General features: G+C 43.7%; 1 protein-coding gene across 1 annotated transcript; it reads left to right on the top strand.

Annotated features, from left to right (window-relative positions):
* On the top strand, positions 1-23,466 carry SLC66A3 (solute carrier family 66 member 3). Its single transcript, XM_063442158.1, has 7 exons — positions 1-226; positions 14,857-14,939; positions 15,029-15,098; positions 17,044-17,101; positions 20,641-20,761; positions 21,331-21,372; positions 22,763-23,466. Exons 1-7 carry the CDS (start codon positions 78-80, stop codon positions 22,852-22,854), a joined length of 615 nt encoding a protein of 204 aa, XP_063298228.1. The 5' UTR covers positions 1-77; the 3' UTR covers positions 22,855-23,466.
* The last annotated feature ends 2,821 nt before the right edge of the window (positions 23,467-26,287 follow it).

Below are 26,287 nucleotides of genomic sequence, written 5' to 3'. Positions count from 1 at the left end.
CCTGCCCTGTGTGTAGAGGAAGAGGAAGTGATCCAGAGTGCTCTAACTTTCTGTGTCAGTGTCAGACTGGCTGCAACATGGAGTACCACACAGAGTTACTGGTATTTGCTAACTGGAGCACATTGCTGGTATGCATGGTGCTGAAATTCCCCCAAATAGTCTCCATTATGGCAGCCAGGTCTGCAGAGGGAGTGAGTCTGAACAGTGTGCTCCTGGAGATCACTGGGTGAGATAATAATGTCACACACTGCACTGCATGGAACATGGGATCACTGGGCGAGATAATAATGTCACACACTGCACTGCATGGAACATGGGATCACTGGGTGAGATAATAATGTCACACACTGCACTGCATGGAACATGGGATCACTGGGCGAGATAATAATGTCACACACTGCACTGCATGGAACATGGGATCACTGGGTGAGATAATGTCACGCACTGCATGGAACATGGGATCACTGGGTGAGATAATAATGTCACGCACTGCATTGAACATGGGATCACTGGGCGAGATAATAATGTCACACACTGCACTGCATGGAACATGGGATCACTGGGTGAGATTATAATGTCACACACTGCACTGCATGGAACATGGGATCACTGGGTGAGATTATAATGTCACACACTGCACTGCATGGAACATGGGATCACTGGGCGAGATAATAATGTCACACTGCACTGCATGGAACATGGGATCACTGGGCGAGATAATAATGTCACACACTGCACTGCATGGAACATGGGATCACTGGGTGAGATAATGTCACACACTGCACTGCATGGAACATGGGATCACTGGGCGAGATAATAATGTCACACACTGCACTGCATGGAACATGGGATCACTGGGTGAGATAATAATGTCACACACTGCACTGCATGGAACATGGGATCACTGGGCGAGATAATAATGTCACACACTGCACTGCATGGAACATGGGATCACTGGGTGAGATAATAATGTCACACACTGCACTGCATGGAACATGGGATCACTGGGCGAGATAATAATGTCACACACTGCACTGCATGGAACATGGGATCACTGGGTGAGATAATGTCACGCACTGCATGGAACATGGGATCACTGGGTGAGATAATAATGTCATGCACTGCATTGAACATGGGATCACTGGGCGAGATAATAATGTCACACACTGCACTGCATGGAACATGGGATCACTGGGTGAGATAATATTGTCACACACTGCACTGCATGGAACATGGGATCACTGGGTGAGATTATAATGTCACACACTGCACTGCATGGAACATGGGATCACTGGGTGAGATTATAATGTCACACACTGCACTGCATGGAACATGGGATCACTGGGCGAGATAATAATGTCACACACTGCACTGCATGGAACATGGGATTGATACCGGAGAAACTGACGGAAGCCAAGCACAGAGAGATGGACACAGGTTTCTTCAGGAAGGAAGAGATTCTTTATTGGATCACCGATCGGGACTCAGAGGGACTAATGTCACCAAAATACAGCAAGTTCTGAGCCCCGGACAATAGTGCAGGCTCCTTATATAGGCATATAACTCCTCCCATATTAAGCTCCACCCGCACATTCTCTTAACCAATCAACACAAATAAGAATTAACTTCCTGTTTGACCGCATGGCTTGTCCAGCACAATGGAGGAGGGGGAATACTATATCCTGTATTCTTGCACATGCTCCGTACACTACTGATCGTATCTTGCCTCGTGCAACCAACTGATCGATACGTCAGCATATGCACGTACACATGCCACGTGGTAATCTCGGCCTACTAAATTTATTTTTACCGAGATTCCACCACATTCCCCCCTTTGATGCCTCTTGATATTTTACAATTACTTGAGGCATCACATAACCTTAGTTTTGCTTACACCGCAAGTTACCTTGAACCAGACCAGACTTATCTTATGATGTGAATCTTTTAACACTCATCTTCCTGCATTGGTTCTCCTTGATCTAGAGCCTTATACTTATATATCGCCATTATCTGTGCAGCAGCCTTCCTCTCTGCTATACTTCCTATCAGGCTTTGCACAGACCTAACTACTAAGGGTATAAGACACGGTAGGAGTAGACACAACAGTAAAATCAGTAGGACTCCACCTACCACTGCCTTAAGCCCTCCAAACCACTCATACCAGCTACCAAACCAACTACTTGGATTGTACCCTTTCCATACCTGAGTAGGCACATGCGCTAGTTTAACCATATGGCTAGTAAGCTCAGCTATTGCTTGCCCTTCGTCGTCTATTTGAAGACAGCAATTGCTTAGGTTAAACTTCCCACATACACCTCCCTCTACTGCCAAAAGGTAATCCAAGGCTAATCTATTTTGGTAGACTGCTGTCCTCATCCTGGTGTTATGCTTCGCTAGAAGATTGAGCGCTTGTGATGTTTCGTTAGTGATAATCTCAACCACCGCCTGTAATCTTATAATGCGGTTGAGCATATAAATAGGGGTTCTATAACCAAAGGTACCATCCTCAGCCCACGTGGCTGGCCCATAATAATCTATGATACGCTGGGGAGGCCATTCATTATCTTCCCAGGTGCCTATCTCTATGGGTCCCCTTTTCTTCCTATGATTCACATCATACACTTTAACACCTAAAGTCTCACCTGTTTCAATCGGTAACAAGAAGAAGGATGGTTTGAGCATACCCAACACACATGCCCCTTCCCAGTCCTGTGGCAGCTCCGAATAGGCTTTCTTACCACAGATCCAGTACAAATTTGCTGGGGCTCTCCAGGTAGATGTGATGGATAGATCAAACCACACATCCTTTAAATTGGCGTATCTAGCAAACGGGTTAGATGGTTCTGAGACATTTGAAGCCGACCACCAAGTTGTATTCTTTGTATCATCATCATAAGCTTTTTGCCCTAGACAAGTTAATTCTCCTACAGAAGTATTATACATTATTCCTTTCCTTGCTATGCAAACATAACCTATGATGGAGGTCTTTAATCTCCACTCAGATTTACCTCTAACACTCAAATGATAATCGGCTTGTGTAGATATTAGTTGGTCAACTGCCTCAGAACCGGACATTACCTCCTTTGCTTCCCAAGGCCATTGGTCTCCCATGTTAGTACCTCCACACACATAGCAGTTGGTAACATTAAGACTACCGGCAATACTTTCAGCTAGGTCAATGAACAGGTTTTTAGCGTTATGGGGGATCTTATTATCTATACTCATCTCTTCATAAAAGGAATGGTATACTTGATGAGTCTGGGAGGATACCGTATCAGTCTCTATTCCTATAAACAATAATGTCCCAGGATCTAAACCCGTCCCGTATATCTGAAACCCAAATAAATTGCCATACTTATCTAGGAACGTGTCGGGGTTATTAATAAGTATATGGACTGGGTTGCATTCCATAGACTTACAATAAGGGCTAGTCGGCAACTTAGTCACTATCATGTCTTTATCTACTGTCTGTCCCCAAGTCGCCCACCCCACACAAGACCAATATGGGCAAAAGTTATAGTCTTTATTTGGGCATCTAGGACTTACATATTTATTTTTACTACTGGGACAAATATATTTATCATTAGACCCATACGTCCTCTCCCATCTAAGATCCCCACATACATTCCACGGCTTTCTACCACTCGATATCGCTTTACACGCATCAAATAGCAGAACACCCGAAGAATGTACGGATTCTAACACCGTCTTATTAATTAGGGTCCCCTGAGGATCTCCATTCCTGAGAGTCAACCAAATTGTACGAGGTTGATACTCCGGACTGAAGCACTTAGGTTCTCCTACTCCTAAATGGCACACACTATAGTCTATATTTAAGTATCTACATCTCGATACATCTCCTTTACACTCGTATTGTGAATGCCAAATTAGGGTTTGGGAAATATGGTTACCTGTTCTCGTAGTCTTAATGCATACCTCACAGCTAGGAGTGTCGGTACCTCTACCTTCCTGAATATAAAAACACATATAAATAAACACAATCAAAAGCACATCTTTCGCCATCATCCTCAGTCTTCGTCCGTGCGATGGAACCTCAGCTTCCAGGATGTGAGGGCTGCAGGGAATGGAGTTCTGCTCGTCTTCACAGGTGTCCCTTCGAGACTTTCCTGGCTTATACACTATGTGTTGGTAAGCGGACAGGCTTTATTATGGCCTTCTCACTCACACCTGTAACAATAAAATTTGTAATCCACAATAATTCCTCGTTACTCCGACTGAGTAGTGCGTTTCAACCGGATCTTGCAGGGATTCTCTGGATCTGCTGTAACTTGCCAAGAATCGACTGCTGCTGGTTTAACCCTGGAGTGATGTATCCACGGAGTCACTTCTGCTACTTTTATCGCTGTAGGGGTAGACAAAAGAACAACATAAGGACCTCTCCACTTGGGCCCTAACGGTACATTATTCCACTCTTTAATCCACACTTGGTCTCCTGGATGATAACTATGAACAGGGGGATAAATATTCACAGGTAATCTATCTTGTACCCATTTCTGTACCTCCTCCATAGTCTTACCCAACTCTACAACCTGCTGCCGAGTAATTCCTTCTCCCAACTGACTCAAATCCCCCCTTAAGTTACCAAGTACGGGAGGTGGTCGTCCATACATAATTTCAAAAGGAGAGAGGCCCATCCTTCTGGTAGGGGTACTGCGGATTCGCAATAGAGCTATAGGTAAGAGAACGTTCCACTTAAGTTGGGTTTCCTGACACATTTTAGCCAACTGGTTCTTAATAGTTCTATTCATTCTCTCTACCTTACCAGAACTCTGGGGTCTATATGCAGTATGAAGCCTCCACTTTATACCAAGCATATGAGTCAGTTGTTGTAGGCACTGGTGAACAAAAGCTGGACCATTGTCCGATCCTATAGAACAGGGTAGTCCATATCGGGGTATTATTTCTCGTAGCAGGAATCTCACAACTTCTCCTGCTTTCTCTGTACGAGTAGGACATGCTTCTACCCAGCCTGAATAGGTGCACACAATTACCAGCAGGTAACGATGTCCACCCGATTTAGGCATCACTGTAAAGTCTATTTGTAGATCGGACATGGGGAGTCCCCCCATAAACTGGACTCCTGGTGGCTTTACTGGTCCTTGTCTTGCATTATTCTTAGCACACGTTACACATCTGCGTACAATGGCCTGAGTCAAGTTGGACAATCTTGGTATGTAGAAATGTTTCCTGAGAGATTCTTCAGTACTGTCTCTCCCAGAATGTGTCCCGTTGTGATAATTTTGGACAATTTCTACCGCTAGTGATGCTGGTATGACTATTCTTCCATCTTCTAGCTGATACCACTTGTTCTCCAAATACTTTCCCGGTTCAGTCTTTAACCACTCCTCTTCTTGAGTTGTATAAACTGGAGTCCATTGAGACAGTGGGGTTGGTATTAGAGCAGCTATATGCCCCACATACTCCTGTCTTCCTGATTCAGCAGCACGCTTAGCTGCACTATCTGCCATCCGATTTCCTTTGGTTACATCACCATCTCCTCTCAGATGCGCTCGACAATGTATGATACCGACTTCTTTCGGCTCCCACACTGCTTCCAATAGTTGTAGGATTTCAGCTGCGTACTTGATTTCTTTGCCTTCTGAATTCAGTAGTCCTCTTTCTTTATACAAAGCTCCGTGGGCATGAGTGGTTAAAAACGCATACTTAGAGTCCGTATAGATATTCACTCTTAAACCTTCAGCCAATTGTAACGCTCGTGTCAGTGCTATTAATTCTGCCTTTTGTGCTGATGTTCCTTTCGCCAGTGGCCGAGCTTCTATCACCTTGTCTATTGTTGTTACTGCATATCCTGCATAGCGGATCCCTTCTTTCACATAACTACTGCCGTCGGTATAATATTGAACATCGGGGTTCTGGATGGGAAAATCACGAAGATCTGGTCTACTTGAGAATACTTCATCCATTACTTCCAAACAATCATGTTGACTTTCAGTAGGTTGTGGCAAAAGGGTAGCTGGATTTAAGGTGTTTACAGTCTCTAAATGCACTCTTGGGTTTTCACACAACATTGCTTGATACTTGGTCATACGGCTGTTACTAAACCAATGATTTCCTTTGTAATCCAACAACGTCTGTACTGCATGTGGGACTCGTACATAAAGTTCTTGACCCAGAGTGAGTTTATCGGCTTCAGCTACTAGCAGGGCGGCTGCAGCTACGGCTCTTAGACAAGGTGGAAGTCCGCTGGCCACTGCATCCAGTTGCTTAGACATGTAGGCAACAGGTCTTTGCCATGATCCCAAGTACTGTGTCAATACTCCCACAGCCATTCTTCTTTGCTCGTGTACATATAAGTAGAATGGTCGTGTGTGATCAGGTAGACCTAATGCTGGGGCACTCATCAAAGCCTTCTTCACATCTTCAAATGCCGTTTGCTGTTCTTGGGTCCATAAGAAGGGGTCGTGCTCTGTACCTTTGATAGCTGCGTACAGAGGTTTTGCTAGTATCGCATAGCTGGGAATCCATATCCTACAGAAGCCTGCTGCCCCCAAGAATTCTCGCACTTGTCTTCTATTCTTGGGTATTGGTATTTGGCAGACAGCTTCTTTTCTCTCTGGCCCCATAATCCTTTGACCTTCAGAGATATGGAATCCCAGATACTTGACAGTTGGCAAACACAACTGAGCCTTCTTCCTGGACACCTTGTATCCTGCCTTCCAGAGAATGTGCAGTAGATCGTGCGTTGCTTGCTGACAGATTTCTTTTGTAACTGCTGCTATCAACAAGTCATCTACATATTGTAACAATACACATTCTCCTGGGATAGACTCGAAATCCAGTAGATCTTGACTTAGGGCTGAACCAAATAGGGTAGGTGAATTTTTAAACCCTTGGGGCAGTCTTGTCCAAGTCATTTGGCGTTTTGAGCCCGTTACAGCGTTCTCCCATTGGAAAGCGAAAATACATTGACTTTCTGCGGCAATTCGGAGGCAAAAGAAGGCATCTTTGAGATCTAAGACTGTGAAGTAAGTAGCCCCGCCCGGAATTAAAGCAAGCAGGTTATATGGATTGGGTACAACTGGATGTATACTAACAACCGCATCATTGACTGCTCTCAAGTCCTGCACAGGTCGATACTCATCTGTACCGGGCTTTTGAACAGGCAGCAATGGGGTGTTCCAGGGGGAAGTACAGAATTTTAGGATACCATACCGTATGAACTTATCCAGATAGGATTGGATGTTCTTCTTAGCCTTCTGTGGGATGTGGTATTGTCTTAGGCTCACTGGATAAACCCCAAGTTTTAGTTCAATTTTTATAGGTGGAATATTGCGGGCCAGTCCTGGTGGGTTGTTCTCTGCCCAAACTCCTGGTATGTTAAATAATGTCTCATCACTCCTAGGGTTTTGGCTAGTCAACACTGTATAAAGTCGCCACTCTTCTTCCTTTGGTACGGATAAAGTCATAATACCTGAAGGTCCATTAAACTTTAAGGATGTTGTTCCATTTGGTAGGAACGTAATCTGCGCTTGTAATTTTGATAGCATATCACGTCCCAGCAATTGGACTGGACATTCAGGCATATAAAGGAATTGGTGTTTTACTACGTGGCCTACCAATGTACAGAGTCGACTTTTAAGAACCGGTCTTTCAGCACTTCTTCCAGTTGCTCCTATCACAGTAATAGTCCTTCCAGATGGAGGAGCAACTAGATTAGTCACCACTGAATGTTCAGCACCAGTGTCGATCATGAACGCACTCCTTTTTCCCCCTATTGATACATCGACCATAGGCTCCGCTCGACCAAGGGGGATGGAGCCCGGTCGGTATCAATAGTCCTCCATGACCGTGTCAGCCAATCCTACGAAGTCCCTACCTTCTCTATCGCGGGACCTTTGCGCTGCTGGAATATACCTGTCTTCCCTAACACTTCCTCTGTTCCCATTACTCCCTCTATAACCATTACTCCCTCCGGGGCCTCCTCTACCTCTCGCTCTGCCTCTAAAGTTTCCGTAGCCTGCCCTGGGTTGGTCTCTCTCGTACTGCTCTCTTTGCGGACATTCGTTCCTCCAATGCCCTTCTTCCCTGCAATACGCGCACTGATCCCTACTCAAAGGCTCCCTACTCCATCTATTATTGCCTCTATCTGGGCCCCGTTTATCTACGCCTGCGATCGCTACCGCTAGCATATCAGCCTTTTTACGCATCTTGCGCTCTTCCTCTTTCTTACTTTCTGTATCCCTGTTCATATAAACCTTATTAGCTACCTCCATTAGTTGGGTGATGGACATACCTGCAAACCCTTCTAACTTTTGTAGCTTGCGCTTAATATCTCCGTATGCTTGGCTGACAAAGGCGGAGTTAACCATTCGGGAATTGTCTGCGTCTTCCGGATTAAAGGGGGTATACAAGCGGTATGCCTCCAATAATCGGTCATAAAAGACACTGGGCGCTTCATCGCTTTTCTGGATCACCTCAACTGTCTTTGACATGTTAATGGCTTTCTTTCCTCCTGCTTTCATGCCAGCAATTATAGCGTCTCTATAGGCTCTGAGTTGAACCATATCAGCACCATTTACGTTCCAATCGGGATCAGTGTTGGGATAATGTGTTGCGGCCCATGCTGCTGGATTAGCTTGGTTCAAAGCACGGGCTCTATCTTCTAATGCTTTAATGGCTGCTTGATTTATTCTTGTCCTTTCCTCATTGTTAAATAAAGTCATTAATAACTGCTGGCAATCAGCCCATGTCGGATTATGCGTCTGTACTATTGAGGTGAACAGATCAGTCATGGCTTGTGGTTTCTCAGTATACGAGGAATTATGGGTCTTCCAGTTTAAAAGGTCGGTAGTGGTAAATGGGACATATACGAAGACTGGGTCAGCGTGTGCCATTTGACCTGCGGCATCGATATAAGCTGACCCGGGATTTAGGCGAAGAGGCATCTGATAGTGCTTTAATTGTTGGGCACCAGTCAACTGTCGGGTTTGGATGGGGCTACGTAGAGAGGCGTCAGTCATGGGTTCCGGTCGGGGAGAGGTAGGGTATGGGGATGTGGGAGGTTGGTTTTGGGAAAAGGTCGTAAATAAAACACTTCGAGCCGAGCTAGATGAAGCTTGACCGGAAGTCTGAAGTGGCGCCAAATCAGGATATTCGTTTTTAATGGGGGTGGGTTCTGGTTCCGGAAGGGGAGATTTAGTACGAGGGGGGGTGGATCCTGTACTGGAGGAGGAAGCGGAAGTGGATGAGGGTAATGAGGGGAGGGGTGCAGGGCTTCCTGCGTTTGCGTCACTTCTTCTTAACGGAAAGTAAGGGGGCGGCAAAGGGATCTCGGACTCAGGGGGCGTGTCCAAAATGGGCCTAACACCAGTCCTAGTGGACGAACAAGTCCTAGCTACCATGAGGCGACACTGCTCCTCGTGGCATGTCTGGAGCCATCTTGGCGAGTCATTTACGGCCTGTCTCCAACAGTCAATATAAGGAAACTGGCCGTAAAGTTCAGGCCTACCTGATACAGCCACGTGTAAGCGCTGTACCAGAGTTAGATCCAAACTGCCACGTGGCGGCCATGCCGCAACCAAAGTAGGCCACTCCCTAGTGCACAAAGTAACTAAACGTACAGGAGACATCTTAACCCCAAAATCACAAGTTTTGAATCCCTTTTTAAAATTCTTCACCATACAACCTAAGGGATCCGGAATCGTTGACTGCGACGCACCCATACTTAACAATGGAACGTCGTCGACAACGAATACTATACACGCGTACTATTCAACAGTCACACCCGTTTCCTCTGGCAACAGCACCACGTGGTACGGTTACCAAGTGAAACGTACACAATAACAATAAACACTCAGGGAATTCCCGTACACACACAGCTGTTACACCAGTCACTATATAATCAATATTATGCCCTTTGGCGTAACTATACAGTCACCCACGCTATAATTCTCTATATACGAATTACCCGTCTATAACACACCCCAGTAACATCGTCTTTTACAAATAGCGGTTACAGTACGGTTAGCATAGGTCAAAGCACAAGTTAAGGTCACAATACAATTATTAGTGGTTATGGTGTTAAACATGCAATGGACGACAATGATTAGTACTTATATACAGTGTCAGTAAATATACAGGGTTATGGTACCGTGCACTATAATACAGCAACACACTATTAACACTCTCGCTAGACGGCTGAGCTCGCGCTATCTAACAAGATATACACTTTACTAAAACAATCGTTAACACATTTACAATTCCCAACTAAACTATTGGCCAGTACCTTGAATGGACTACCTAAAACTATATACACCCGTTTTGGTTAGCCACACTGCCCAATCACCACATATATAGCGAGCTAGAGAACCGAATTTACACAGGCGCCTCTTAGTCGCACTATCAAAAGTCTAGTGGGTTCCAAATTTACACGCCTTCCCACTTAGCCCAGATAGGATGAGAACTAGCGAACCGAATTTACACAGGCGCCGCTTAGTCTCCCGGTCCCTCCGACCTAGCGAACGTAATATACACCCTAGAACGCTAGTCTAGACAAGACACCGGTGTCCGGCTAGGGCTATTTACACCAGAACCCCGCCTGACTAACCAAATCAAACGGTCTGACTAAAGAGCGTTCGATCGAGCGGTGCGCCTTCGCTCCTTCCCTCCGACAGAGGGGGCAGATACACAGATTCAAAACCCCTTTGGGCCTACCGCACAATCGGTATACCCCTAGTGGGTCCTGCCGTCTAAAACAGCAGTTATCTTACCTCCTCGTTCCTGAACCTGAGTTCACACTCATCGACGGGGACACCCCAGCACTTCTCACGTAGAGGCCGATGATCTCCTGGACAACGGCCCAGTGGCGCCGAGACGAAGGGAGGTCCACGCAGAAGTTCAGGGGTGCAGCCGTAGAGAACGTGGGCAAAGATAGACCGTCTCACGCCTCTGCCTCTCAGCTACCGTTGAACGATGAGCTTCCCGGCCAACGCACCAAATGATACCGGAGAAACTGACGGAAGCCAAGCACAGAGAGATGGACACAGGTTTCTTCAGGAAGGAAGAGATTCTTTATTGGATCACCGATCGGGACTCAGAGGGACTAATGTCACCAAAATACAGCAAGTTCTGAGCCCCGGACAATAGTGCAGGCTCCTTATATAGGCATATAACTCCTCCCATATTAAGCTCCCCCGCACATTCTCTTAACCAATCAACACAAATAAGAATTAACTTCCTGTTTGACCGCATGGCTTGTCCAGCACAATGGAGGAGGGGGAATACTATATCCTGTATTCTTGCACATGCTCCGTACACTACTGATCGTATCTTGCCTCGTGCAACCAACTGATCGATACGTCAGCATATGCACGTACACATGCCACGTGGTAATCTCGGCCTACTAAATTTATTTTTACCGAGATTCCACCACAGGATCACTGGGTGAGATAATAATGTCACACACTGCACTGCATGGAACATGGGATCACTGGGTGAGATAATAATGTCACACACTGCACTGCATGGAACATGGGATCACTGGGCTAGATAATAATGTCACACACTGCACTGCATGGAACACGGGATCACTGGGCGAGATAATAATGTCACACACTGCACTGCATGGAACATGGGATCACTGGGCGAGATAATAATGTCACACACTGCACTGCATGGAACATGGGATCACTGGGTGAGATAATAATGTCACACACTGCACTGCATGGAACACGGGATCACTGGGTGAGATAATAATGTCACACACTGCACTGCATGGAACATGGGATCACTGGGCGAGATAATAATGTCACACACTGCACTGCATGGAACATGGGATCACTGGGTGAGATAATGTCACGCACTGCATGGAACATGGGATCACTGGGTGAGATAATAATGTCACGCATTGCACTGCATGTAACATGGGATCACTGGGCGAGATAATAATGTCACACACTGCACTGCATGTAACATGGGATCACTGGGCGAGATAATAATGTCACACACTGCACTGCATAGAACATGGGATCACTGGGTGAGATAATAATGTCACACACTGCACTGCATAGAACATGGGATCACTGGGTGAGATAATAATGTCACACACTGCACTGCATGGAACATGGGATCACTGGATGAGATAATAATGTCACACTGCACTGCATGGAACATGGGATCACTGGGCGAGATAATAATGTCACACACTGCACTGCATGGAACATGGGATCACTGGATGAGATAATAATGTCACACACTGCTCTGCATGGAACATGGGATCACTGGGCGAGATAATAATGTCACACACTGCACTGCATGGAACATGGGATCACTGGGCGAGATAATAATGTCACACACTGCACTGCGTGTAACATGGGATCACTGGGCGAGATAATAATGTCACCCACTGCACTGCATGGAACATGGGATCACTGGGTGAGATAATAATGTCACACACTGCACTGCATGGAACATGGGATCACTGGGCGAGATAATAATGTCACACACTGCACTGCATGGAACATGGGATCACTGGGCGAGATAATAATGTCACATACTGCACTGCATGTAACATGGGATCACTGGGCGAGATAATAATGTCACACACTGCACTGCATAGAACATGGGATCACTGGGCGAGATAATAATGTCACACACTGCATTGCATTTAACATGGGATCACTGGGCGAGATACTGTCACACACTGCACTGCATGTAACATGGGATCACTGGGTGATGTAATAATTCCATACACTGCACTGCATGTAACATGGTATCACTGGGTGATGTAATAATGTCACACAATGCACTGCATGTAACATGGGATCACTGGGCGATATAATAATTTCATACACTGCACTGCATGTAACATGGGATCGCTGGGCGATATAATAATGTCACGCACTGCATGTAACATGGGATCACTGGGCAAGATAATGTCACACACAGCACTGCATGTAACATGGGATAACTGGGTGAGATAATAATGTCACACACTGCATGTAACATGGGATCACTGGGTGAGATAATGCCACGCACTGCATGTAACATGGGATCACTAGGTGAGATAATAAGTCACACACTGCACTGCATGTAACATGGGATCACTGGGTGAGATAATGTAATACACTGCACTGCATGTAACATGGGATCACCGGGTGAGATAATGTAATACACTGCACTGCATGTAACATGGGATCACTGGGTGAGATAATGTAATGCACTGCACTGCATGTAACATGGGATCACTGGGTGAGATAATAAGTCACACACTGCACTGCATGTAACATGGGATCACTGGGTGAGATAATAGTGTGTGACTACACACTGCGCTGCATGTAACATGGGATCACTGGGTGAGATAATGTAATGCACTGCACTGCATGTAACATGGGATCACTGGGTGAGATAATAAGTCACACACTGCACTGCATGTAACATTGGATCACTGGGTGAGATAATGTCACACAATGCACTGTATGTAACATTGGATCACTGAGGGAGGAATGTCACACACTGCACTGTATGTAACATTGGATCACTGGGTGAGATAATGTCACACAATGCACTGTATGTAACATGGGATCACTGAGGGAGGAATGTCACACTGCACTGTATGTAACATGGGATCACTGGGTGAGATAATGTCACGCAATGTATGTAACATGGGATCACTGGGTGGGATAATGTCACACAATGCACTGTATGTAACATGGGATCACTGGGTGAGGAATGTCATGCACTGCATGTAACATGGGATCGCTGGGCGATATAATAATGTCATGCACTGCATGTAACATGGGATCACTGGGCAAGATAATGTCACACACAGCATTGCATGTAACATGGGATCACTGGGCGAGATAATAATGCCACACATTGCACTGCATGTAACATGGGATCACTGGGTGATATAATAATGTCGCACTGCATGTAACATGGGGTAACTGGGTGAGGAATGTCACACACTGCACTGTATGTAACATGGGATCACTGGGTGAGGAATGTCACACACTGCACTGTATGTAACATGGGATCACTGGGTGAGGAATGTCACACACTGCACTGTATGTAACATTGGATCACTGGGTGAGGAATGTCACACACTGCACTGTATGTAACATGGGATCACTGAATGAGGAATGTCACACACCGCACTGTATGTAACATGGGATCACAGGGCAGGATCTCTGATATCATGCACTGTATGTGGGAGAGACTCAGCTGGTAATGGTGTGCTGGAAAAGACTAACCTGGCATAGAGAAAGTAGCTGTGTAAAAGGGTAAATACACAGCCAGGGTTATTCACAAAGTGAGAATTCCAAGTGAACGTATAATGTAAGGACACATAGCCGAACTGGAAACATTCTCTAACTCAGCTGTGCTTTCAGTTTGGCTACTCTGGCCTTCCATTTGAAATTCACCCTGAATTATTATCACGTTAGTAATTACCCTGAAAGAGAGAGCATACATCCCTTTCTTTGTTTAGATGTGGGATGCTGGGCTCTATGCTATATGAACACTCATCACAATCCGAGTAGGACTGACCATGAAATCAAACTATACATTCAGATATACGTCTGGAAATGTACTATTTTTCCAAGAATTGATTAAACTAAAATGTTCAAACTGTGTGGGTTTCTTGTTCTAACACCATGGTATGTTGTACAGTTTACTATATAACAGAATAATGATAAAAATAAACATGAAGACCAGATTGTGTCCTGTTAACATCGTGACATCAGACACGTTAGTCCTATACACACCCTGCGCCCAGATTGAGTGGAAGAAGTGATACCCTGTGTCCGGATTGAGTGGACGAAGTGATGTAACTAATCTGTTACTCCTGTAACATGACAATATTCTCTGTCTTTCCAGATTCATTGTATTTCTAAGATATCAAATCTACTATGACTACCCTATGGAGACCTACCTGGAGTACCCAATCCTCATTGCACAAGGTGTGGGCTTTTTACATTTTAAGAAAGTTCGATATTTTGTCGCCTTATCTGCACAGTTCAGAGTTCACATTGAATGTTTTGTGTTTCAGATGCGATTCTTTTACTGTTTATTTTTCATTACTGCGCAAGCTTGAAAAATGCGATGCCGTATGCCGGCATGTATCCTTTATATCAGGGGTAGGCAACCTTTTAGCAGCACTGTGCCGATATAGGATTGTGAGGTCCCGTAGCGTGCCGATCCTATTTTTCTAAATTGAGGTGTGTATGCTGCCGTATTCTGCTTGTTATTTTTACTGTAATTGCTTTGTATCGTGGTATTTGTGCGTATGTGAGCTATTATATTGTATATGTTCATTAGCAGTTTATGGTATCGTGTATGATACATAATTGTGTGTGGATGGATATGTCACATTGTGTGTTTAGTAGTGTCTGGGGGCTGTTTGGGGTATTGCATGTGAGAGGCTGCATGTGGGGTTGTGTGCATGTGTGTGGATTGTTTGTGGTGTTGCGTTTGTGGGGATTGTGTGTATGTTTCTGTGTGGGCTGTTATTCTGCATTTCTGTGTATATCTAGCAGTGTGGGTGACTTCCGTGGGTTCCAGTGGGGACCAGGCTGGCCAGGTACAGGTCAAGGACAGGAGCTGCAACATCAGCTGCAGGCTGCTCTACTACAGTGTGGATTCCCATTCACAAGTGCTGGGAGGAAGTGATCTCAGATGTGCTGTGAAGTGATCTCTATGTGCTGCCATGCATAAATTGAGGATTGTCCTTCACCACCTCTTCGTATTAGCAGATATCTGAAGTTTTACTGGGACTCCTGATAGGCCAGAGCGTGTTTGGTTCTAGCAGCCTCGAGTGCCGTGCAAAGACACCTCGAGTGCCGTGCAAAGACACCTCGAGTGCCGTGCATGGCACTAGTGCCGTAGGTTGCCTACCCCTGCTTTATATATTCTAAAGAGTTCTCAGGAAATCAGCGACACCGTATTGATTCCATACTAGTTATATTTCATTGGACTTGCACAGAACATTTCCAGTGACTCTCTGTACTAAATAGCACCTGCTGTAACGGTTTGGAATAGCAGAACACTTAAAAATATATATATTTTTTAGTAGTTCAGTAGATTTTTCACGGTTAAAGAGTTTCATCTATACACTGTGCCATGCGGATTTATTAACAAATGTATAGATTGGGAGAGAGAGAAAAAAAACTATTTAAAAATAGGTCTCTCTCCCACTTGTCTGTCATTTTTTTGGAATAGACTCTATGGAGAAGAATTGACTGACAAGGGAGAGCAGAAAAGACCTCTTGCTCTGTTAATTGCCTCCTAGGGCCTGCGGGAACCTCCTATGTGTGATTAACGTTCAATTTACAGAGCAGGAGATAAAAACTTCAAAAATAAGTTAATATCTGATAATGAAATTATGATTTTTTTCTTCATGCAAGCTGTTTCAGTCACTGACAGAGAAGGAGTAGCTAGTGCTGCATAAACAGAAACAAGTGATTATACTCCTAAATGGCAGAGAATTTAGCAATGAGATTTCAGGGACTTGATCTGTACACCAAATCCACTTCATTTAGCTAAAGTTGTTTTGAGGCCCATATTATCCCTTTAACCCTGCAGAACAGCAATGTTTACATTTCAGGGTTTAGAAGTATGTAACACTCGGCTATTTCAATCATGTGGCCTCATGCAGACCATCCGATTAGAATGTGCTTTAGCCTCTCAATGAAACACAACACGTACAACACGTATACGCTCATTAGCATGTCTAGTGTGACAGATATAAGGTGGGTGGAAGTGCTGTGTGCATTGGGACGTTTGACGTGAATTGCTCTGATTAGTGCGGGTGCTCATGTACGAAGAGTCTGAGTGTATACCTACCCTGCATGTGGTTCTTGCAGTCTCTGGGATTTGGTAAAACGTGTTGATGTACATCTTAAATAAAGTATGTTATGCCAGTCTCAGGACCTGTCTGTGTATCCTGCATCAGGATATCCGCTCGGTTTCTATTATCCCACACATTACCCATTGCAAGGACACCGTATTCCGGACTGGAAAACCAATATTATCTATCTGTGATTACTCACCTTAACTTTAGAAAAGTTTCTTTGCCATGTGGAATCTTCTGGTGCTCCACAAATGGATAATCGACCTAGCTCTGGTGAGTTTTAATTATACGGATAAAGGACTTGGAAATGGGAATGTGGGTTGTGTCCATATGTCTAAATAATGCGTAATCTGACAGAATCAAACACACACAACTATTAACTAGTCTTCTGGACATCTGTAACACGACAGGTTGATATATATATGTGTCTGTTTGCAATTGGATATTTGGGTAAAATATGTGTGTATTTCTATCATTCTGAGTCATACTCCTCCGGTTAGCTATTTCTGTGTGACTAACAGCCACTACTGAGAATTATTGGCTTTGTAGCCTCCATTGGAAAGATTGCTGTAGGGATTTTATCATAGATGGCTGGCATATGAGCAGTGCTTTTTGAAAAACTAAATGTTTAAGTTGTTTAAGTCTCTCCTGTATTTTCTGTAATGACTTTGGGATTACTCCAACCAAAAAAACGGTGTTTTCATAATACATTGGTTCTGGTTAGAGTAACCATTTCTGAGGTGGTTAACCCCCTTTCCCTCCTCACAAAAACGTACATATGTAAAGAAACACTAAAACTTACCTCTGTTGTATCGCCAAGTCCAAGTTCTCCTTTCACTTCAATCCTCCTTGGCTGAGGTCAGGAAGGATGAATTGAGGGAAAGGTATAGGAGGGAGGGCACCAGCTTGCTGTATGTTCTGACTTCAGACGCCAGTTTTGCACAGAATTGACATTATCCAGCCCTGGTTAAGAACGTCGCGAGAGGGATTAATCTCTGTGTGTGTAGTGTTTTAACAGTATAACACTGCACATACAGACTCCAGGCACTATGATAACATAAGGTCACTGACGTGGTCCTGGTGCTTGGAGAAACCTTAGAAGAGACCAGTACTCGTTATTGTCATATACACACTCCCTCCTTTTCTGGCCGACTGACACCTTTCCTTTCTCTTGTGACCCTCTTATGGCCATTTTATATATGCTGGAAAGAGAGGCATGACGCTTTTCTGGGTGCTGAGACTTTATTTGTATATGTATTGACCTTGGTCTTGAATCTGTGCTGTCATCGATGCAATATAGTAACACACTATTCCTGCAAAAGTTGTAAGTTTTACTTTTGGCTGACTATATCCCTGCCAAATCTGCACTGTCAGTCTTTGGCCTTTGGCTCACTCTCCCATTCCCAGTCTGTGATTTTTTTTATTTTTTTTTGATAGACAGTCAGTGTTAGTTGTGTCCTACTGACTGACTTACTAACTGCAAGATCCTGTTAAAGCTAAATTGTCATTCCCACATTGGTTTTCTTGCTAAGCCAGTCTTGAATATATTCTGGGATTCCTGAGAGAAAACTGAATCGGGTCAGGAAAACTGTATTCGTGAGCCACCATCTAGCTCCCCTGCCCCTCATTAACCACAACCCCAAAATCTTACCTTTAGTCCAGTCTGCTGCTTCTGGCTCTGCCCCTGATCTGCCTGCTTGGCTGACATCATCAGAAGTGGTTATCTAAGCCAATCACAATGCTTTCACATAGGAAAGCATTGGATTGGCTGAGTTTGCCAAGGAGGCAGATCAGGGGCAGAGCAGAGCCAGCACAAGCCAAACACAGCCCTGGCCAATCAGCATCTCCTCATAGAGAATTAAATTAATGCGTCTCTATGAGGAAAGTTTAGTGTCTCCATGTAGAGGGTGGAGAAACTGAATGTCAGTCACACTGTGCAGCACTGCCCCAGAAAGCACCTCAGGCAGCCATTTGTAGAATGGTCAATGGAGTTATCCCTAGGCTGTAATGTAAACACTGCATTTTCTATGAAAAGACTGTTTACCGCAAAAAGCCTGAAGGTAATGATTTTAGAAAACAGAACAAATACAACAAGCTGTAGGTGTACTAGTGACTCTAGTGTCCCTTTTAATAATATAAAAATTTCATAATAAAAACTACTCTTCCCTTTGTTTCCACACCCCAGTGATCTGAAAAACCATTATATGGCTACCACTCTGTAAAAGAAAAACATCAAATATTTCTGCCATTTATAAGAGCCAACGTTATTCTAACACCATGTCTTCCCTGTGTGCGTTGCTGAAATGTCACATTGAGATGTTAATTCACATCGTCACATTGAGATGTTACTTTGTAGCCAATATACAATATGCAGGGTGGGGACATCGCAAAAAAATAGTAAACTTGCCAATTTAAGGTGTCGGAGTAGTGAAACAGGACACTTCAAATGTAACCCTAAAATGTCTAACATTGTGACCCTCTTACACTGAATATGGAAAAGAAAATGAGATTATAGGACGGGTTTATGCCTTAAAAATGGGATTTGTTGGTAATGCACAGAGAATAGCCATTTTCAGACCTGGACACATAACAGTTAGAGAAATTCTGGTTTGGCTAGTTTAGCCTAAAAGTGGCAGTTCACTTGTCAATTCATAGTAAATGTTCTTCAGACTCTAACATGTTTCGAGCAAGAGCCCCCCTCAGCTTTTGTTATATCTCGAATTATTTGTACGGCTTGCCTGCCACAAACACATGGAAAAGGAAAGGAAACTGTGAAGGCCTCGGGTTATTCCTTATGGAATGTTAGTACTGCTTTCTGGGTAGTGCCTTCAAGTTGTCGAACAGGTTAGGATTTTGTGTTGGCAGCCTTTACCTGGCGAGTTTGCTTTGGATGGTATCTTTTTATTTTGTCATTCTTTTCTCAGGGTTATTGACTATTGTAGTGAATTAATATCTGAATGGAAAAATTAAAGCTCCAATGACCGGTATGGAAAAATTGTCTCAGCTTGGCTATTTTAGTTAAGTCTCAGTCTCAGTTTTGCGATTTGGATTCAAATCACTTCCATATTGAATAATCCTATAACTCTTTCTCTTTGTGTTAGACGGTCTTTCCTGTACAAGTGTTTTCTATGGCAGAATTGGGTTGTTGGTTAAAAAAAAAAAAAAAAAGGAATTATTATAATTAGGGATGCACCGAAATTTTCGGCCGAAAACGGGCCTATACTATTTCGGCTGAAAAAGGGTCAAAGCTGCTGAAAATCAGGAGGGGAGAGAGCCAGCACAGCCTGCAGCTACGCAGGGTGTGAGCTGCACACTGTGCTGTATCTCACGATCTCTGATCAATCAGAGCGTTGCCACGGGTCACCACGGCAACGCTCTGACTTCTGGATATCACGAGATACAGCACAATCTGTAGCTCACACCCGGCGGAGCTGCAGACTAAAGGGACAGCCCACCGGACCACCAGTGAAACAAAGGTATTACTAACACCCTCCCTCAGTCACTCTTTCACCTGCTCACTCAGTCACTATGCCACTCCCTCCCTCAGTCACTGTCACTCTGTCACCCCCTTCCTCAGTCACTCTGTCACCCCCTTCCTCACTCTGTCACCCCCTCCCTCTATCACCCCCTTTGTGTCACTCTATCACCCCCTTCCTCACTCTGTCACCCCCTCCCTCAGTCACTCTGTCATTTTCGGTTTCATTTCGGAGCATCCCTAATGTAATTTTTGGAATCCTCTTGCCAGTAATGTTTACATGAAAATATACAGCAGACTGATGTAACATACTGTGTATTTTGTTTGTTTTCTGCAGAATTTGTGCACGGTGATTAGTGCATCCAGCAAGTTTCTTCAGCTCCAGTATCTGTGGCAGACCAAGGACTCTGGCAATGCTAGTGCCTTGACGTGGGCCCTTGCTTCTTATACTTGTGGCAGTAAGACCATCTCACTAGCATTGACTGCTCGAATGCTAAACATGAACTCATTCATACTGTATAAGGAACCTACCCTCTTCTTGCTAAGATTACATTTTCTATGATCCTGCTGCAGCCCAGGGGACCCAACACATTTGTCAGATGTGCAGAAATCGACACCCAAAAGTTTGGCACCTGTAGTATAGCAGCTTGCCAGCCAAGGATGATAGGAAATGCAGTCAAACAATTGGGCAATGCACATAAACTGTAATCACTGTGAAAGAGCAGGAGAACCTCTTGTAGGAGGACTCTCCTGTTCTCCACTGTCACTCAATCCTCTGTGCTGATTAAATGACACTTGTGGGGAAGGTCCAATTCTTTAAAAAAAGATTTATATTTTCTGAACGATCCAGTATTTCGAATACTAATTTCTAATTTATATAGTGTTTTTTTTTTTTTAATGAAGTAAAGCTCGTGAACACAACAGGCCCCGTTAATTCAGAAATCGCCATATACATAAATTCTCCTAGATAATTTGCTGTGTAGTAAATTGCAGTGTACATCTCACATGCCATGTTTGTGTTTTACAGCTCGGATATTTACCACTTTACTCACAACGGGAGATAATGCTGGTATGTCTCATCAATCGTTTTACAGCTGGGCATTACTAATGTAATACACTTTTAGGATTCATACTTTACTGTAAAATTGTACTATGAGCACCATAACTACTACAACCCACTGTAGTGGATATGAGAGTTTTTGGTAACGGGGGCTGCCACTGGGCACTTCCAGCTTTCGCAGAGCTTCAGAAGCTGAAGCAGTTGCCATTCATTGGCTGAGAGCATCAGCTGATCACTCTTTCCCAGTCAATGGCACACTGCAAAACAAAAAAATGTCTACAAAATTGACATTGTCCAGTCTGAACCCTTCTTCTGGCTAGCTAATGATGCCCAAATGACGCTGCCAGAAGTGGAGTTACACCTCCAGCCTCCAAGAGGTTAAACTCTGTATGTGCAGCATTTCACAGCGAAACGCCGACACCATGACCACTTTAAACCATTTCACAGACTGCTGGCACAATGACCACTTTAAACTATTTAATGGACTGCCGGCACCATCACCACTTTAAACTATTTAATGGACTGCCGGCACCATCACCACTTTAAACTATTTAATGGACTGCCGGCACCATCACCACTTTAAACCATTTTATGGATTACCAGCATCATGACCACCTTAAACCATTTCACGGACTGCTGGCACTATGACCACCTTAAACAATTTCACGGACTGCTGGCACTATGACCACTTTAAACCATTTCACGGACTGCTGGCACCATCACCACTTTAAACCATTTCACAGCCTGCCGTCACCATGACCACTTTAAACCATTTCATGGACTGCTGGCACCATGACCACTTTAAACCATTTCACAGCCTGCCGTCACCATGACCACTTTAAACCATTTTACGGATTACCCGCACCATGACCACTTTAAACCATTTCACAGCCTGCCGTCACCATGACCACTGTAAACCATTTCACAGACTGCTGGCACCACGACCACTTTAAATCGCTATAGTAATTATTTTGTCATAAAAATATTAATTGAAAACCAGTTATCGTAACACAGTTGACAAAATCATTTCACACGTTTTACAGATCTCATAGCTATGTAGCCCAATGCACAAACATTCAGTCTGGCACATATTGCCATTGACAGAGAGACTGACATGTACTTTGTCAGACAGACCATCAGAGCTATTCACGAAGGTGTGAATTGTGGGGGATGCAAAGTGAATGTTACATTTTAGGCTAGAATGGCTGACATAAAATATGTTTTTATTTATTTCCAAGTTTAGCTGTTTTGCAGTGAATAGTTCTGTAATAGTCTTTGCGAAGCATTCTTTTCGGATTCTGTCTGCAGTTTACTATCAGAACATCAGAGTATGAATTTTAGCCGTTACCTCCATTAACTTGTCGTATCACAGTATTTAATGGATTGTCTCTTCTTCCAGTCCTTCTGCGGTTTGTAGTGATGCTAATTCTCAACATCTGGGTGACGGTGGCGATATTAAAATACAGGAAGAAGACTAAGAAGGTTGATTAATAACCAGCTGAGCTCTGTACCGGTGATGGCCAAAACAAAGATAGATATCGGAGAGGAGGCAAAGAATGTATCTGTTACTGATTTATATGCAGTCGGAGTTCTTTTTGCAGATAATTTGGATTACTATGATGTTTGCACAGGATGCCTTTATTTTTCTTCGAGAAAGTGTTTACACAACGTAAAATAGTTCTTAAAACCACTTTAAAGATGTATTTGAATGCCATTGGTTAATAATTGACATATAATGTATATTTTTAAAAGCTACACTAGACATGGAACACTGATGTTAAAGTATTTATTTTGAATGTCGGTGTCCTGTAATGTAGACCTATCAGTGTTGGGCCTCTCATTTTTTTCATGTTCTTTGCCCACCATCTCCACTATAAATTGTATTTTATGTGATTAAATGTTAGACACTTTAAAACCCATTGGATATCATTGGGCACAGTATAGCTTTAACGAATACAACGTTGTTGACTCGTTTTTATTATAGTGAAAACTGTCAGAAAATCAGTTCTGAGAGAGCTCTACTGCCTGGTTAAAGGAACACTATAGTCACCTAAATTACTTTAGCTAAATAAAGCAGTTTTAGTGTATAGATCATTCCCCTGCAATTTCACTGCTCCATTCACTGTCATTTAGGAGTTAAATCACTTTGTTTCTGTTTATGCAGCCCTAGCCACACCTCCCCTGGCTATGACTGACAGAGCCTGCATGAAAAAAAACTGGTTTCACTTTCAAACAGATGTAATTTACCTTAAATAATTGTATCTCAATCTCTAAATTGAACTTTAATCACATACAGGAAGCTCTTGCAGGGTCTAGCAAGCTATTAACATAGCAGGGGATAAGAAAATCTTAAAGGGACACTGTAGGCACCCAGACCACTTCTGCTCATTGGAGTGGTCTGGGTGCCAACTACCACTACTCCTAACCCTGTAAGTGTAATTATTGCAGTTTTCTATAAACTGCAATAATTACCTTGCAGGGTTAACTCCACCTCTAGTGGCTGTCTTCTAGACAGCCACTAGAGGTCTCTTCCTGGTTCATAGCACAGGAAACCTGTGCTAGAGCGTCGCTGGACGTCCTCACGCTGTGTGAGGACCTCCAGCGTCGCTCAAATCCCCATAGGAAAGCATTGAAATTTGTTTTCAATGCTTTCCTATGGGGAGACCTAATGCGCATGCGCGGAATTGCTGCACATGCGCATTAGGTCTCCTCGGCTGGTGGGCGGGATCAGTCTTGCCCACCGGCCGACGGAGCCAGTAGGAGGAGCGGCAGGGAAGGAGCAGGCAGCGACGTGGGACATGTCGCTGCCTCAGGTAAGTAACTGGGGATTGGTGGGTGGGAGGGAGAGGGACCCTCCAGTGCCAGGAAAACGGATCGTTTTCCTGGCACTGGAGTCTCCCTTTAATTAAACAGAAAGCCTAAATAGGGCTCTCTTTACAGGAAGTGTTTATGGAAGGCTGTGCAAGTCACATGCAGGGAGGTGTGACTAGGGTTCATAAACAAAGGGATTTAACTCCTAAATGGCAGAGGATTGAGCAGTGAGGCTGCAGGGGCATGTTCTATACACCAAAACTGCTTCATTAAGCTAAAGTTGTTCAGGTGACTATAGTGTCCCTTTAAAGAGACGATCCCAATGTTGGAGTTGTCATTCTTTGTGTACACATTCAAATACGTGCCCAGCCAATCCATTTTACAAATAATATATTCTTATTTGACGTGTCTGCAACGAGCTCTCACTAAACCAGGAATTGACTTATACGATCATGTCTATTTAACTTTCTACCATCCTGCTTTTTGGATCCAAAGCTCATCCACCATGACTATCGGGAACCTAACATACACATAACGCCAACTTTAACTGTGAATGCGTGTCTAAAGTGCCCCTAAATCCTGGATGAGAGTAGACTGAAAATGCGTTCATTATCCTGTTACATGATCATATCACAAGCCAGTACCCCCTAATAGTCCAGGGTCCATGGATTACCCTGTGTCTAAGGTGTTTTTGGGGGGGTGGGAAACATAAACACTTTAGGCACAATAGGGTAATCCCTAAATCCTGTACTGGTAGGGGGTACTTAAGAACTGGGTTGGGAACCACTGTAATAAGCCAAGACGCCAAACGTGGATTATGTTACATTACGGGGAAAGTCCATTTCTGTAGATTGTGTATATACGTACATTGTTTGGATGGACCAAACTCTACTTTTAAAGTTCTTGGTTGTAAATGTTGTTTGATTTGTTTATATTGCGAAAATAAACTGGTTGTTATTGAAACAGAAAGTGCTGTAAATATTATTTATTTATTAATAAGGTTTCTATGAAGATTTGCAATCCCGGCAACATGGAAACCATAGTATCTGGAAACCCTAAATTCTGACTATTTAAAAGGAGAGTCCAGGCAAACCAAAAAACTGTTTTATAAGTTATGTATATTTAAAGTGACAGTCAGTGATGCCATAATGTTTCTCCACTGCCCAGCGAATTGCCATTAAGGCATTATCAGATACATTTTTATATTGGGTGTGTGAAGTGTCCCTTTAACCCACTCTAGCACTTATTTCACCCAAGTTTTTCTTCTTGAAAAAAAACTGGTGAATATGTTAGACTTCTTTAAAGTGAACACAAATATATTTACAGTACTTCCAAATCGCATAGGAATTTTGAGAAACATGACATTTCGTTTTATGGACTATAATGTGTTTAATCGCATAATGGGTTTATTTATTTTTCATAAGTCCCAGTTTTAGGTAAAGAGGAGGCAAAAATATTCATTGAATCAAATTCTTATGGAGTAACCAATCCTTTTTAACCCCTTAAGGACCAAACTTCTGGAGTAAAAGGGAATCATGACGTGTCACACGTCGTGTGTCCTTAAGGGGTTGATGTGACTCTTATGTGTGGTTGCATGGATGCTTAAAGGGACACTCCTGGCACCCAGACCACTTCTGCCCATTGGAGTGGTCCTGATCTCTAGCACAGGAAATCTGTGCTAGAGCGTCGCTGGACGGCCTCAGGTAAAACTGATTGTTTTCCTGGCACTGGAGTTTCCCTCTAACACTGATGAATCAATAGTCACCATGTTTGTGGATCTTGTTCACAACCCAAAGAACAGCCCATAAATGTCAGTACAATAAATTTGGTTTTTGTCCTGTGCAAAAAATATGTTTCTTGACGGCTTTGAAAGCCAGAAGTTATTATACCTAGGGAGCGCACACCACAATCTTTGCAGTTGTGCACCACGCAGTTCGGATTTTGCCCTTGACAAACCTAAGTCCCTGAGCAGGTTGTTCGGATACGGACTGTTAGTTGGCTCATCAGACACATGGTTTAAAAACCAAAATAGTTTCTCAAGTTAAAACATCGTTCACTACAGTAATGCCAAGCACTAATAAGTGGTCAAAATATCTTCTACAGCAAGCTGTAG

This window comes from Pelobates fuscus, chromosome 2 (genome assembly GCF_036172605.1).
Source record: "Pelobates fuscus isolate aPelFus1 chromosome 2, aPelFus1.pri, whole genome shotgun sequence".
Taxonomy (NCBI): domain Eukaryota; kingdom Metazoa; phylum Chordata; class Amphibia; order Anura; family Pelobatidae; genus Pelobates; species Pelobates fuscus.
Note: the sequence above shows the minus strand (reverse complement) of the source record. Positions and strands in the feature narration are given on the sequence as shown.